The 16825-nt window shown below is 41.8% G+C and overlaps 2 protein-coding genes and 1 pseudogene across 2 annotated transcripts in view; 1 reads left to right on the top strand and 2 right to left on the bottom strand.

The window, feature by feature from the left end:
* LOC109474898 (TPR and ankyrin repeat-containing protein 1-like) overlaps nucleotides 1-4543 on the bottom strand; it is a 23634-nt gene extending 19091 nt beyond the window's left edge. The window contains 1 exon segment of the mRNA XM_019775371.1: nucleotides 4189-4543. Coding sequence (XP_019630930.1) covers nucleotides 4189-4246 — 58 coding nt within the window. The 5' untranslated portion in view covers nucleotides 4247-4543.
* Nucleotides 4544-5195: 652 nt separating this feature from the next.
* Nucleotides 5196-7266, bottom strand: LOC109474927 (annotated as a pseudogene).
* Nucleotides 7267-12585: 5319 nt separating this feature from the next.
* Nucleotides 12586-16825, top strand: part of LOC109474938 (protein FAM89A-like) — a 12564-nt gene continuing 8324 nt past the window's right edge. The window contains exon 1 of the mRNA XM_019775434.1: nucleotides 12586-13442. Coding sequence (XP_019630993.1) covers nucleotides 13167-13442 — 276 coding nt within the window. The 5' untranslated portion in view covers nucleotides 12586-13166. The remainder of the gene's footprint in view (nucleotides 13443-16825) is intronic.

The following is a 16825-nucleotide window of genomic DNA, read 5'->3' as shown; positions in this document are numbered from 1 at the left end:
TTGCTTATGCATAGAGCTCATTGTAATTCATTCATTAATGTGCTACAGATTGTCTCACCTTTCCTTGGCTTTTCTTATTCATTTCCACCCTGCTCTTTCTCACTTCTCAAATTGTTGTGAACTACCGGTATCCTACCTTCCCCAAATGTATCATCCTATATGCTGTCTGTTGCATTGTTATGAATATGATATGACATGTTTTGCCTTGCGCATAATTAGAATGTGGAGGGGAGTGTTTCTACTTTTACTCTAAGTTTAGTAACGGTTAGGTTTTTTCGTCTGAATTGTTGTGGTCAAACTGTGAATGGGGCTGCCTCTCCACCGAAAGTTCCCCAGGGCCAAACAGTTATGTAACGGAGAAACTGTGTCGGTGGAAAATAGTTGGGAATTTATGTCGGAAAATATACGTCTGTCCGCCACTCAAAACAAATACAAGTAGTTCCAAAACCAATGGAGCAGTAAGCTTTGGGGTTACAACAAACCAACAACAGTCCGTCGGACTCTGTCCACAACATAATTTATAAACACGAAAAAACTACTCTAACTTAGTCTAAGTACTTAGAAACGTAGTCTAAGTACTTAGAAACGCCCCCGGCCCCCCTCCCCATTCTAACTTACAAAAACAGCCGGTTGAAAATCGTGCCTTGGTGCGGTTGGAACCGGGTTGGAAATGTTTCCTTCACAGCGTCCGGTATAATATAAAATTACGTTCTGGGCACGGCGGGACTGCAGCGAATAACAGCGTATTCGTGTTTGTATCTGACTGCCCTGGGAAAGAGACCGCGCTCCGCGCAAAGCATACTGGGAAGAGCCAACCATAGTATCCTGGGGACGAGTCGATGAACGATGAAAATTGAGTTTTGAAGGGTGAAAAAAAGTTTTGAAGGGTGAAAATTTGAGTTTTGAAGGGTGAAAAAAAGTTTTGAACGATGAAAATTGGGTTTTGAAGGGTGAAAAATTGACTTTTGAAGGGTGAAAAATTAAATTTTGAACAATGAAAAATTAAGTTTTGAAGGGTGAAAATTGGGTTTTGAACGGTGAAATGTAAGTTTTGAAGGATGAAAAATTAAGTTTTGAACGATGAAAATTTGAGTTTTGAAGGGTGAAAATTGGGTTTTGAAGGGTGAAAATGGGTTTGGAACGGTGAAAACTGACCCGATGAAGCCTTGTTGAAGTTGTACCTTTGGTCTTTCGTAAACTAGAGGTCGGAGATCTCATGTCTTCGTCAGAGGTACATCGTTCTAGAGAAATGAACATGCGTATTCTTTACTCTTTTTAATAATCAATTTGGTCTAAAGTACAAAAGAATCTCTGTACTCTTTATGGTACAGAACACCCTGAAACGGTTTGCCGCAGATTTAATGTACAGATGCGTCGTCACCCGTGTTAGCCGCCCCCCCCCCCTACGTTATTTGATTTTGGACTGTTACTGGAAAAAAAAACTTTCAAGAAATTCTTACTGTGTTGAAAGTGTCACGACAGTGTCGTAAAATATAATAAGAGAAGATGTTATAAAGGAAAGAATCAGAACAGGGTGACTACGTACTGCTGTTTTGTTAATTTATCTTTATGACAAATAGAAGACTTGTTTCTTGTTACACTGCGTTCTTTTATTCAATTTGTGTCCTAACATTTGTATTTCTACAGTTAGTATATTCCAAATCTAGGCATCTCGTTTTTCGGCCCTTCGTGTTTTTATTGCGCTTTTGCCTTAAATTTAAGGTCTCCAGTGGACGTCATCCATAGCAATTACTTGGTGTGGCCGTAGAAAATAACCTGACACATGTCCAACCTATCCTCCCCCTGCTGAAGTTATTATAGTACAATCCCTCAATGTAACGTCATTTGATCTCATCCCATTATGGGGTTCCCCGGCTATATCCAGCTGTCGGCTGTCTCCAAGCAGATGTTGGTGGGGGATTTCTAAACACAAAAGGTCCGCTACAGTGACAACGGAACCCCCCACGAAGCCCATTAACGAACTTAACCTTGGTCTCAACAATAGTAAGTTGCCTACAAAAAATTATAAACATCAATGTACATATACTCGAGTTATTTTGCTAACAAGTCACAAACACAAAAGGTGCACTAACGTGACGCACGGACCCCCCACGAAGCCGAAACTTGCACTTGACTTTGGCCTCAACAACGGTAATCTGCCTGCCAAAAATCATGGACGTCGAATCATGCCTGCCAGAGTTATATCGCTAAATCCGCAGTCCCCACAATGCGGCGAGACAATTTCATAGTCCTTCTGACGAAGACAACAAGGTCCTGTACACTGTAACGTATACACACGGTGCATGATATACCCTATCTGAACTAACCTTCTAGTATGATCGCTGCTAGAAAGACTGCACAAATTTAACATGCAAATGGTAAATTCAAAAACAAGGCCACAGCAGCTTTGGAATTATTTTGAGGGGTATAAAGGTGGCCAAGCTTCCTATCTTCCTATCTTATATCCTATATATCTGCACATTTAAAGGGTTTTTCACAAATGGGTGCAGTAATTCTTTGAAATAATTTGGCTATTGCGGCCTGACGATCGAGAGATATGAGGTCTATGTGGTGTGTACGTAAAACACTGCATACAGGGTGGGCCAATACTGCAACAAGGACTGTACAGTGAGTTTTGGAATCTTTGTATATCAGGATGTATTAATGCTGGAAAGTGAAAGATGTCGATGCGATCGAAACCTCTACCAAAGGTCTTTGCTTCTACATGTAAACACGAAACCTAATTGTGTGTTCAGCAAACCAGAGAACACCGAAACTGGGCTACTCAGATCAGATGGCTAATGAAAGGCTTTGTGACGGAAAGTAAAAAGTGACACACCTGTTGAGTATAGTACTTCCAAGGAGGTTTAAAATGAGACCCCCTTGGTACTTCGTAAAACAAAAAGACTGTATTTCCTATATATAGCCACTGAGAAGGATTTTGAAGAAACAGTACAGTTGAAAAAGAAGGCTGTCAGCAAAATGGGTGTGTAAGATCGATAGCGACTTTCCGTCTTACTTAATTAAAACTAGACTAATTCAATCAGTTTCGCAGTATGTTTCTGGGGTTGAAAGTAGTGTTGTGTTTTGAGCACATCATTTTTTTTTCGTGGACCCATATTGCACCGTTGGCGGTGGACCGTCCGCTTGTTGACATTGTGAGGTTACTTGTTTTCTTTATGACTTATCTCACCTTTGATAGTTCATGTGATTCAGCATCATACAGGCCGCTGTTTAAATTTGTTCCTGACTGAAACAAGTCACGTGTTTTTGTGAGCTACATGTATAACAGTTACTTATATTTGAACTTCGATCGATCAATGAAGATTGACTGTTCACGTCCGGATATCCCCCAACATGTCTAAGTGTTGACAGCGTTATGTTTTGAAACAGCAACTTGATAATTCATAGAAGTACAATCGCAAAAAAAAGGAGACTCATGGCATTAACGTTGAAATGCACTGCTATTCAGAGCTCTGTCGTTATACCAGCGGTTCTCAGTAGTCACTGCTAAATCAATGTGTGACACGGGCGGACATGTCTATCAACTTTACTGAGGGGCCCCAGTGGCGCCCTACAAAAATCTTGTTTCGAAGGTTAACCGTACTGGTATACCAAGCTAGGGAATTATTAACGTTATCTCCAAGCAGATCCCGAGGAGGCAAGACAGAAGACACTATCAGTCACCGTTGCCAGCTAGGCCGTGCCCAGTTGACTCATGACTTGCTCCTGCTGAATACGCCCTAAGATACGTGTACATTTTTAACGTGTTGAGTAAACATATTCTACGTTTGTTGATCAAGCTAAGTGTGTTGCGACATACCACATACCTTCAACGCCATCATATTGCGTACATTTGGGCCTTAAGGGTTTTACTGTTTTTACAGCAGTGCCCGAACCCACTGTGGCTCAAGCATATAGTCTACAATCTGCCATGGTACCATAAGTTTAGAGCTCGCACCTTCACCATGAAGTTTTAGAGCTCGCACCACCTTGCGCGCAGTGAGATATATAAACCCGGAAGTAAAACAAACTGTACGTCAACCGTACGGTAATATTCTTGAACCTTGTTTGGGACTTATGAAGTTTTGAATATGCATATGCCCTCTCTCATATCTTTAAATTATGTCTAGTTAGCTGTTAAGCCTATTATCTGAAAGAAGAAAGGAAAGAGGAACAAGAACTTACATGACTGCTGGTGTCGGTCGGCCTGGCCAGGCGGTAGGAAGGGCCACGGCCCCGCCATCTCGAGTTAACAGTCACCTGGCGATCTAGATCTGTACCGGATGTTGCGATGCCGAATAAGTCTCCTCTTCCCCGCGTGCCAGTCAGAATGATTCTCACCACAGGTGTTCTCAACTTTTAAGTCATACTTTCGCAGATCAATAGAGTCTGTAACCCTATGGCTGGCGTGTAAACAACACCTCCGGAAACAATGGCGTGACGTGTACCTGTGACGTTATCGAAACTAGCAGCTCTAACTAGGACCGGCGAGAACAAGCAATAACTATAATACAAGAAGAAACAGGTAGAAACTTTGAAGAAAATAGAATGACGCAGTACGTAAGCTTTCTTTTTTTATTAGGCTATTTCAGACATCCATGGCACATATAAAACATATAATAGTAGAAAATGTATTTGCCGTCGGTGGTGCAATTCTCTCCAGTAACCTACCATATAGTCTTGTGTCATAGTTACATTTGTCAAGAAGGATCTGTTTTCTTACAAGAAGCCAGGATTCATTTTGTTGACTAATCTAAATAAATCATAGCTCCGTCATATTTTTCATAGGAAACATATCAGTGACAAACAAAAAACTAAAGATAGTTACTGCATTTTTCCTTCTCAGATTATACACATCCTTGCTGTGCCACATCATGACAACATTTATTCATTTCATTTTATACATTTATTTATTTTTACCAATAGCTCACACTCCTATTTTTCAGGTGACCTTGGCTACACTAAAGCACAAGAAATAAAACAACATTAATTACATTGACATAAAACAAGTAACATAACACTTAGGATGTTGAAAGCAATTAAAGCTGAATACAAGTCCCCTTTCAGTCTGTTTTTAAAAGCTATAGTGGTGGTGTCTGTTCTATTTACAGGCTCCTGGAACTGGTCCTGAAAGAGGACATGATTGGTCGTGGTGTGTGAGGGAGGTGAGGGTCCTGTTTGAGAGTTGGTTTGCAGCAGTTACTATGTCATTGTGGGTGTACTTTTAATACTAGCAGAGACACCACTTAAGTACATGTATGTATGACAAGTGAAAGTATAATAGTATTATTGTGCTGAAGTTGTATTGTCCAGAAGAGGGATGGATGAAAGGTAAGTACTGTTGGCATCACACTCTCCACACATTAACAGTTCTCACCAATGTGTTTTGGGAAATGGTAGTCCAAGGTGGATTATCTTGCAGTAGAATATTAGTAATCACTTTGGTTACACTTGTAGCCTTTTTCTCTGGTTTTGGATTTTTAAATGTGAGATGTACACTTTAGATTTGTTCCGAATCCACACTTCCCATACATGTAGGTTTTTCTCTAGCATGCGTTTTCATATGTTGGATTAAGTTAGCTTTTCGAGCTGTCCTGTATCCACAGGCCCCACACATGAAAGGTTTCTCACCAGTGTGGGTTACTTTATGGTTGTCCAAAGTAGATTTCTTTGCTGCAGAATAGTCACACTGGTCACACTTGTAAGGTTTTTCTCCTGTATGAGTTCTCATATGTGTTGATAAGTGGGATTTTTTAGCTGTTCTGTATCCACACTCCTCACACAAGTAGGGTTTGTTACCTGCATGTTTTGCTAGGTGAACTTCCAAGGTAGTTTTCACTGCAGCAGAATAGTCACACTGGTCACATTTGTAGGGCTTTTCTCCTGTATGAGTTCTCATATGTTGTGATAGGTGAGACTTTTTGTATTGTCCTGTATCCACAGACCCCACACATGTGGGGTTTCTCACCAGTGTGTGTTGCTTTATGGTCATCTAATGAGGATTTCTGTGAAGCAGAATAGTCACATTGGTCACACTTGTAGGGTTTTTCTCCTGTATGTTTTCTCATATGTTGGTATAAGCCAGACCTTGCTGCTGTCCTGTATCCACATTCCCCACATATGTAGGGTTTTTTACCTGCATGTTTTGCTAGATGAACTACCAAGGTAGACTTCGCTGCAGAAGAATAGTCACACTGGTCACATTTGTAAGGTTTTTCTCCTGTATGAGTTTTCATATGTTGGGTTAAGTTATACTTTCGAGCTGCCCTGTATCCACAGACCCCACACATGAAAGGTTTCTCACCAGTGTGGGTTGTCATGTGGCTGTCTAAAGTAGCTTTCCTGGCTGCAGAATAGTCACACTGGTCACACTTGAAAGGTTTTTCACCAGTGTGGACTCTCATATGTATGGATAATTTTGACTTTTTAGCAGTCCTGTATCCACACTCCTCACACATGTAGGGTTTCTCAGCAGTGCTATTCAAATTGACATTTTTGTTACCATCTTGTAGTCAGAATTTTTATTTTGCTGTCATGGTTGTCCTGAGAGACACCAATGGGAGACCCATAATATGAGTTCTGACCAACGCTGGTGTGAGACCTGTGTTCGGTTGTTGCCATGTCCAACCTAATGAGAAAAGAAAGAAATAATAAAAATCAATCACAAAAGTAATGACAAGGACTGATTGAGATTACACAAAAATACATACATAGCACAATGTCTTTCAAGTTTGCTACAAACTGATCTATAATCACTTCTTTCCTGTCATATTCTCGTGTCTACATTGAAATTTCTGTCCATTAAAAGTTAGAAACATAGGTACTAGACATTCCATTATTTATGTGCCCACAGTCAAAGGAATTGGCTCTACATTGTACCTAACTATGCGTATCTTACAATCCGGGTAAAATTTTTCATTCTTCCTGATCACCCAAAAAGGCTAGTTTGGCTGATGTTTGCCACATGTTAGACGTACATGTACGGTCTCGTTGCGTCCTTGGTCGTACGTACGCTTAGTTTCGCCCCTCCCCTTTCGTTTCCACCATATTAAACATCCAGAAAAGGTCTAACCGTTAACTGTTATAGATTACTAGTACGATCTTACTGCTATCCTTTTCAAGAGAAATTGCCCCTAAGTATTAAGCTCGGCATCAAAACACTTGCCTGTCAGTTTCTATGTCTTACTTGCCTCCAATAATGGATTTCTCTTCGTGTAAATCGGGAAACTATCCACCGCCCGCCCGCGCCCGCCTTCTTGGTATGTCGAGGTCTGCTGAAACTTGGGTCAAAGGTGAAATTGTAAACCTGATTACATTTGGCGTCGGGTAGAGACCAATCTCCAAGCAGATCCTAGGGTGGCAAAAAGACAGTGTCAAATTGGCCAGGCAATATCCATTGGCCAGAGAAGGTCCAATTTGCCCCCCATGTTCTTGTGGTCGATGAATTTCGAAAAAAAAGTGCAAAACCTTGACATTATGAAGAACGTAACATTACTATCGTTACCCTTCTTGTTGCTGAAGTTCGTCTTCTCCTCACTAGACGTGGTTGATGAGGAAAGATCGTTACCTTTTTATATGTGGCACGTTTTTTTACCTTCGTTACTGAACGTTGATAGCTCTTGTGCTCGAGAGGGTGTGGCGCGAGTTTACCCCCTGGCAGGAACTATACAGGTGGCTGTTTTAAAGTCTTTGAAGGGCCAAAGCAGCTATTATGAAACTGCACACGTGAAAATCATATTCAATATTGGGCTGCGATTGGAAGAGAGTCCTGTTATTGGTACGAAAAATGCACTTTCCGTTGATTTATCACCTCATGATCAGCTGATCAGATTACTAGTACTAGTATTTTATGGCATGTATGGCTATAATGCGATCGTATACGCTTCACTCGCGCATTTAACGGAGGGGGCCCCGAGTTCGCCACTTTTTAACATAAATCACACATTTCAAAGGAAAATTCCATGAACCTCTTGATGATATATGGCCATGTCGAAAGAGTTTTTGTTAGACTTTTTACATACGTGTTACCATGGTGATTGATCGAACGTTGAGGTCAAGGGTCAACCTTCTACTTTGCGACGTAACTAGGGCGGTAGTTCCAAGGGTGTACCCCGAGTTCGCCACTTTTTATAATTTGTCAGGAAGTATCAAAATATGGATTGAAAGTGTTTTTTAGCCTTTGGATTTTATTCCTAGAGTTAACGCTTACTCGTTTGGGGGTAGTAAAACAAATACTTTGTGGCGCATCGGAACGAAACGCGCCATTTATTTGGACATAACAAGGTCGGTCCTCTGCGACGTAACTGTGGGTCATGTTCGGCGTTCCAGAGTCCAGCATATTACTGAACCATGAATATACAAGTGGGCTTTTGAGTATTTATTTGATATAATGTTACTTTTATCATGCTACCAACGTAAAACTGAAACTTACAGCTTTGATCAAGAGTCCATACCAACATCTATTTAACGGCGCATAAGTGAAGGGTTGCAATGTGTTGCGTACGCTGCTCACGGCAACTTGTTCCAGGAAAGAACGTACAGTACAGCCTACGTTACAGTTGCCACTTTGTCGCAGGAATACCCTGAAATTAACGCGGGAATACGGCTAAAATGTCCTTGGTTAGATTTGGCAGGGAGAAGCGTAATTACGGAAAAATACAGCGTGACTTTTGCGTTAATACCACGAGATCCTGCTACACTCATATGCGCAGCACGGCAACTTCAGAGAAATGGAGGGCGGAGCACTCTTTGTGGATTTCCCCGCCCCTTCTCACCGGCACGACGCGAGGTCCTACGTTTCAGCAGCACTCCCATCGGCCTGAACTGTTGCGGGCGTCCAGACACCAGCACCCGTCGAGCGGGAGCCTGGAGAAAGAAGTTGTTGTTGTTTTTTATGCTACCGTCCGGGGACGTTATTTTTCCCTACATTTTTTTTTTTTTGGTTTGTGGATGGGGGCAGTGGATTTGGTGATATAATAGCATCAAGGAGAGTAGACTACGTTGTTGTTCACACCTCCAAACTCAATTATTCCCTCTTCCTGTTTTCAGGTACGCGGTTTTAAATGAAGTACTTTGCGGCGCATCGGAACGAGAGACGTGGGTAAGTTTCCGCCGACGTAAGGGGACTGTTCTTGCCGGTGCCGCGGCGCCGCTCGCCACGTTCTAAACCACGTCAGCGCTGATTGACCGCCCATCGGTGAGCAACAAATGATCGAGGCGGAGAAGTGGGAATGGTCGGAGAATTTATGTGCTAGCGTATTTAAAATTTGACACCGAAACCAAAACAACAACGAAGGGCTGTCGGGACATGCAATTCTGAACGGAGAGAGCGAAAAAGTTCTTTAAAATATCTCGTTTAGTAAACTATTGCTCATGTCACAAAATCAAAGGAATAAAAACTTCCCAGCATGAAAAGCTTCTGGCCGCTGGCTTCCCACGTTGCGTTGCCAAGACGACGGCACGTCCTGGTCAGACAAAGCGGCGTCACGCCCACAGCAGCACGCACATGGGCCCCACCCACCGGCGGGCAGCAAAAGATTTCAAAGACTTCGCCCGAAAAACCCTATCATTGTAGGGCCATGCCGTGTACACCTACCCAGCATTTTAACGTAGTACTGGCTGGTATTGTCCCGCTACAAAATAATTTTCTGCGGCATCTATTAATATTTAAAGACATTTGTGATACGAAGTGAAAAGATTTCTGTCATTTGAACCTGTGTAACGGCTTGGATATAACATTTGTTGAATATTTCTGTGTTTCACTAGAGCCGAAAGTGCATTAGAACTGACCATCAGGTGAAGCACAACTGTCATGTTATAACGTTATTCACTACGTTACGACGATCAAGAACAATCACGGCTTGCGGACCATTTTAAATCTTACCACTCATAACCCTCTTAGAATTGCGTTAATAATTACGGGGGTATTTATTTTCGGCCGGGGTTCCACTGAGATCGGCGGCTGGCTGGCGACCATCCCGTCAGCATGACCGAACACCGCGACGTGAGTGACCTAGATTATCTTACCGTGCGTCTTATCGTTTTGCCGCAATTTCGTGTCAATATCGAGGATACACAAATGGAATACGTTCCTTTATTAAAGTTGAACTTTTATTTCCACTCGTCAACATTATCATCCGACATGTTATGCACGAATCGATGTCGTGCGCTTCAATTCTCCTTGCCGGTTTTCGCTATATTCGTCGGTAGTCGTTGGATCTGTCGTCGGGGAAAACCTCAAATAAGGTAAGCACCCCGACTTTGGCGGCGGCCTGAGACACTTTTTGTAGTTTGAAAAGTTTTTAAAAGTGCGTACTTTATTCGGACATTTACGGTAATAAAGGTTTAATATTGTTTACCACGATGTAAGACCTCCCAAACTCAGCCGGTAGCCACGTAGCTGAACACATTGGACTATGAGAAGTTTACAAACAAGTTTAGGGGAGAGAGCAGCCGCACCGATAATACGGCAGCGGCGGTAAAAGGAGAGGTTTCTCTCATGAAATGTAACTCTATGGATATTATATCCTACATATCATTCTCTTGTGTCTATAGACTCGATTTGTCAGACTATTTATAGATAATGTAACGAGATCTTACCTTTTCATGTCTCCATTCTTCAACTTCGGAAATTCGAACCACCCGAAATGAGAGCACGTTCGATCGATAAGTCAGGCGTTCGACGCCAAAAAACTTCCACAACATTACCGAAATAACTGGTTCAAACATGCACAAGACGGGAGACTTTCCCATCCATCTTTATTTTGCAGTTTCTTGTTATCTTTAAGAAGTCTTTTCATATAATATCTAGTTTCCAGAACCATTTTTTCGATTTAAAACAATCAGAGAATAGAAGACGGTCGCTGTCGCCAGCCACGCGACCCAAACGTGGTGCCCATGCCGTGCGTCCTCTCTCCCCGTTGTTGTTACGCAGATCTCCGCTTGACTAGACCTGAACAGAATACTACATGCATATTAATCTTTGGTTGTCCTAGTTTCGAAGTATCATTGAAGTAGCCCTAACATTCTACCTTTCCACGTAAAAAATAAAGGAAACACAAAGTGGCGAACTCGGGGTACAGTGGCGAACTCGGGGCCCCGAGTTCGCCACTGTACCCCGAGTTCGCCACTTTTAGTTTCATTATTTTCTTAAGTATACAGCAACGATTTTAATATCAATCTTGTGATTCTTCTAACCACAGAACATCAAAGTGTAATATGCATACACAGGCTTCTGTATATATAGACAAGCGACGATCTACGGAGAAGAAAATGGGAAGTGTGACGCGCAACACCATCCGCGCGTCTGGGCGAGATACCTGGCGACAGCGACATGCCCACGATGACGACGTGTTCTTTGTCGCCAGAATGGGGCTGTAAACTAAATATTAGATCTGGGAGCATCTAAGACATATTCCTAAACTGGGCAATAAAGATTGAGCACTGAAATATTCTGTATCTGTTACAGATCTGTCTGGCTACGATTAACTGTAAGCGACCCCTGGCGAACGTAATCCGTATGGCAACGGCCTTAGTTGCCTTCTTTTGAAGTACTCTGTACTACTAGTACGAGTATATCTTTGATAAAATCTAATTAAAAAAATGAACAACAGCAAAGAGTCCAAGTTGAAATGAAATGACTCAAACGTGCACATCAATAACAGTTTTATAAACATGACTTCACAGAATGTCATTAGTGAAACGAATAATACAAATCAAACCAAATCAACTTTATTGCTGAACAACTGTAACTGGTACAATGTATGGCAAAGAAGAAACAACATGAGTAATACTAAAATATAATTCTAACAGAGTTAGTCCATTATGATACTAAAGCTAATCCATCGTGTTTTCTGTTTTAAAGTAAGGAGTTACATTCTATAATGAGGGCCTGCAAGGGGGGGTAGTGAATACGAATTACGCAAAATTTTCGCCGCCTATTACGAATTACGTTAAAGTCTCAGAGCTGATTACGACTTTACGTTTTGCGGCCAATGTCCTATTACGAATTACGTTGATTTTTGCGGAGGCTGCCTACGAATTACGAAGTCTAAAACAGCCTGATTACGCCTTACGGAAAAAGGCTTGCAGGCCCTCTATAATACATGACGTAAAACACATTTTGTACAAGCTAGAAGAAATCAGTGCGTCTGGACTAAATAAACAAGAATCGCCAAGACCAAAACCTCCTTGATAAAACTGATACTGGATAGCACAGTTTATAACGTTGAAATGTTTGTATTTCCCGCCATGAGTGCCTTACAATGGTTATTGTGTTGTTGTCAAACAACACCCATCCTGACATCACAACAATCATGCCCATATTTGGACCGGTCGTACTACATATTCATACTACTACGTCATGGTGTGTATTTGCGAGTGACACATTGGGCTGTTCCAAAGAATTGCCAATGGGGAGAAGTAATTCCTAAACTGCGTTTTTCTTCACAATTCCATTCATCTATATCCAGCAGTACTTAATCCTTTATTATTTAAGTAAACTTTGATTCATTGTCCCATTATTTTTTTTATCTAAGATCAATTCTTATTCATTTTTTAACTGCTACCCCCATGTTTTTTCACGACTTGGAACGTCCCGGATTAGTTCTGTGTAACAGGCGAGGATGTGTGGGCGGACTGTTGTGAACGCACGCTCAAATATTTACAAATTTTTGCCGCGATTCGTCACGAGGGCGACATCCACTTCGATCGGCACGTTTCCACGGGAGTGACGGAAGCGATCTGACGGCGTCACCGCCCGGGAATTCACCGGAACGCTCGTTTTCAGCGGAGTCAGCAGTCACCAAGCCCAGGACAAGGCTACATGCGGTGTAACGTATAGTGCTGCTAGTACCCGGCCACTTCCGCAGACGAACCAGACCTCTTCCTGCCTTCCCCTCTCGGGACATCCCGCCACGATTTCTTCGTCTCGCGACTTAAAACCAGCGTGGAAAAGCAGTTTGTACAAGGTTTACAATCTGTTATTCTTTGGTTCAGTTTGTGTTTGTACTACAGACGAGGATTTAGGCCCAGCAGTGATCAGATAGACTGTCGCCTGTTCAGTGTACCGTTCAGCTTGTCTTACCTAGGCGGCACGGTGTGACGGAGGCGACCGAGAAACTTTCCCAGCGAAACTGGCGCAAAAGAGACCCAGAGTGCCCTCGATGGCGAACATCCAGGGGTTACCGGACCTCCCAAAGAGCCTGAGTGGGCTATTGAACACTCACACGGCAAACTCTTGGAGAGATCTGGAGCGACTGTATACGAAGCAGTCCATGATTCAGGACGATTTGTCCCGGTCCCAGACGCACCACATGGCACTGTTCAACGGCAGTAACGGGTCCAACGGCGCCAACGGACATGACCATCCCATCCCCGGGGCTAGGAGACGGCCCAAGCTGGGTCTAGAGGCTTCCATAGCTCTTCTTAGGAGAGAAATGGTAAGTATTGTCTTACGATGCAGCACAAAATAATCTTATTGAGGTAAAATAATGTTGAGGTTACTGAAATGTTATAGCACTTGTCTGAGAGATAATCTAACTTGGGTGATGAAATACTTCCTTGTGACCTTCCCAAGTACTAACTACTAGTATTACCAGTTATTAGAAGGAATTGCATGTCTTTAGGCACTTCCTACTTTTTGTCAGAAAGTGCAGGCCTGGACAGTTCTGAGATATAACTTGTTAAATACATTTTGTATTTTATTTTCCATTTTAAAGGCAAATAAAATACAAATGGGTTCTAATCAAAATTGTAACAACTAAACTTGCCACTAATTGTATTTGCTGAACACCTAAAGTTATATTATCAATACATGTTTTTCCGGTGAAACATACACCTGCTCCACCTGCTTCCTTTACCAAATGTAACACTTATTCAAGCAATTGTAAATGTTTATACTTCATCTATTGCTACAACACATGTTTCCCTTTTAAGACTTCCGCTTGGATGGATGGAAGCTAATGGAAAACAGTAATCTTGTATTGAATGTTAGAGCCAATAAAAGTTAGTGTAGCTGTAATTTCCTTAGCGACAATTTCACAAAGTGGGTGGTTGAAGGGGTTAGACACATGTGACCCTTCAGAACAGGGAACCCTTTGACTACAGCCCTGGGACCTCAGCTCAAATTTCTGCTTGTGTTCCTTCTTATGTTTTCTTCTGTCAGTTTTAGCAGGGTCTTGGCTGTTCCCTTGTTGTGGTTTTAATGAGTGCCATTGATATCAGCTGACATTGAAGGAGTGTGTGGCTTTGTTTGTATGACAGTTTGCTGTTGAGAAGTCCTCATGAAAAATGGGTTAGCACTTGAGAACAAGAGCGTAATATTCTTGGCTGCGTGTCTTGAATGCCGTGTGGTTTATTCAAGGAAAAAATGATGTATTGGGACATGTACAGCTTTTAGATGTTTGATCAGTCTTGTAGTTTTGCTGATCTAGGAGGGCAGGTCTTCAGGACAAAAGTTAGTAGCAGGAAGGAGAGTAATCGGAATGTTACAGAAGGATGTTGGATTTGTGAGAGGAAGTTCTGAAGTCTTCCTGTTTGCCCCATAAATGGTGTGTGCTTGTCGTTTTGCCATTGCATGCTTTCCCGTGGAAATTTGCAGAAACTCTGTGTGGTAAGAAAACACTGTAGTTTGACTGTCAATTGCATTCACTCCCTACAAATAAACCCTAAGTTCCAGTTCCCTTTTTTGTACTCTCCTGTGAGTACATGTATTTCCCCACCATACAACACAAGGAGGTTACTGTGTACTGTATAACATGTAAGGCTGAGTAAATGAGGTTCAGATGTCAGGCCTAAGGACTGGTATTTCTTGCAGCCACCCAAAGGAATTTACTCATATTAAATGTTGCTGAAAAAAGAACTGCAGGAGGAAGAATACCGGTAGCGGTAGTACTCAAATTAAAAAAGAAATCAGAGTGTTTGTTTATTGCCTAAATACAAGGTTTTACAAGAAAATGACTACATGTACCAGTATTCCACTGTGTCTTGGAGATGGGTGGCTGGTGTAATGAGTTGTAGTCAATTTGGAAACTGAGTCAGAAGACATGTAGTCCTTAGAATTTAGGGTTTGTCTGAAAAGGGACTGTCCTAACTAATTAAATCTGACATAAGCCACTCAGCAGTCCCTTCACAAGGTGATCTTATATCTGATGGGGGAGAGATGGTATCTGTCACTATCTGGCCAGTGTGAGGGCTCAGACCACCCCTGACCCTATGCCTGGAACATCCTACCGTGGTTCTTGTGATCATATAACACAGTCACTCATACATCCAGTTATATGTTCGTTTGATGTGCAGTTGATCATGATTGTGTAGTATACTACTTTAGTATAAACATAAAATAGTGTCACATGATTGCATCATGGGCAATTATGGCAAGAGAAGGTGGACAGTCTGGATTTCATTGTGTGTATCAGCTGCCCCAAAGTGAATACATAATTGGAGTTTGGGGAATTCTCAGAGACAGTATGCATGTCATGATGACAAAAATGCTATTTTGTGCATCCCCATGGGGAGGGGCCTGTCTCTGCCACCATGGTTGAGGTAGTGCATTGGGGGTGGGAGGGGAGCTAGATAGGATGATTTTCAGGATACTGTAGTAACTATATTAGAGTATAACAAGAGATACTGGTCTGTACAAAGGTTAATGGAGGATGGATGAAAATGATTTCAGGGCAAGGAGGTTGTGTCTGATAGAACTTCCATGGAACACAGGATGTGCAGGAGATGAGCACCAAAGATTTCAGTTGTTCAGGAAATGTCTAGGATTTGTTCCAGAAACATATCGCTGTTTCAAGGAAATATTTGAAATTTTATATGCATATAATTTCCATGGTATAAGTAGGTTAAATTATGCATTAGACCATTTACACAAAGAAGAATGACATAAAATTTTTTTTATTGTACCATATGTATACTACATTTGTATATTATATTTTCACCCTCATGACCCTGTTTTTCCGATGAGTACATCTTGTGCAGGTGACCACCTTCAAAGATCTAGACTAGAATTCTAGACTCATGGTGCTACCAGACAGGTGAAGAAAGTCAAGTCATGTGAGGAAGAGAACATTGTTGTTAATCCTTGAGCTGCATCCCTAAGCCCTCTCATATGGCATGTAGAAATAGATAGGAGTAATGGACCAGGTATGATAGATGAGGTCTTGACAGCAAGTGGATTTATGAATATCAAGGATTTACAGGAAAGAAGATTAGAAACCTGTGAGCTTGATGAAAGGTCTATCTACCTGCCATGCTGACTGTAAACTCTGGAGATGCCCACATTCATCAAGTGCAAAACTGGGTGCAAATGACCTGTTCCATTAACAGCCAGATGGCATGAAGCAGAGGGTATGTACCCATAATCAATTCACATGGTTGGAAGTGCTCCGTTGGGAAGAGGACTATTGTTTTAACAGCTTCGGAGAGGCCATTACACAATACTTAAGCAGAGTGGAATGTACAGTCCGGAGATAGGTATGATGCCATCCCTTGTGAATACAGCACTAAAATGGAATATCATTTTCCGTGGCACATCTTTCATCATTACTCACCGTAAATTTACTGTGGAAGGAAGACAAAGGTGTGTTCATTGATGTGACATGGTGCATCTATGAAGACCAAAAACAAATATACAAGGCAGGTTATCATAATTGCATTGTGTCCATAAAAGAGAAGCAGACGTCATCAGAATTGTAAATTGAATTCAGATGGGAAATTGCCTTCTCCAGTATTGCAAGGGCTGTTCCATTTATATTTCCCAGGGGTGGCAGGAAATTTTAAAAAGGGAAAGGACTAGGCAGTCAAGAGCAATTTGATTATT

Source organism: Branchiostoma belcheri, unplaced genomic scaffold, assembly GCF_001625305.1.
Source record: "Branchiostoma belcheri isolate BF01 breed outbred unplaced genomic scaffold, Haploidv18h27 scaffold32, whole genome shotgun sequence".
Lineage (NCBI taxonomy): Eukaryota > Metazoa > Chordata > Leptocardii > Amphioxiformes > Branchiostomatidae > Branchiostoma > Branchiostoma belcheri.
Note: the sequence above shows the minus strand (reverse complement) of the source record. Positions and strands in the feature narration are given on the sequence as shown.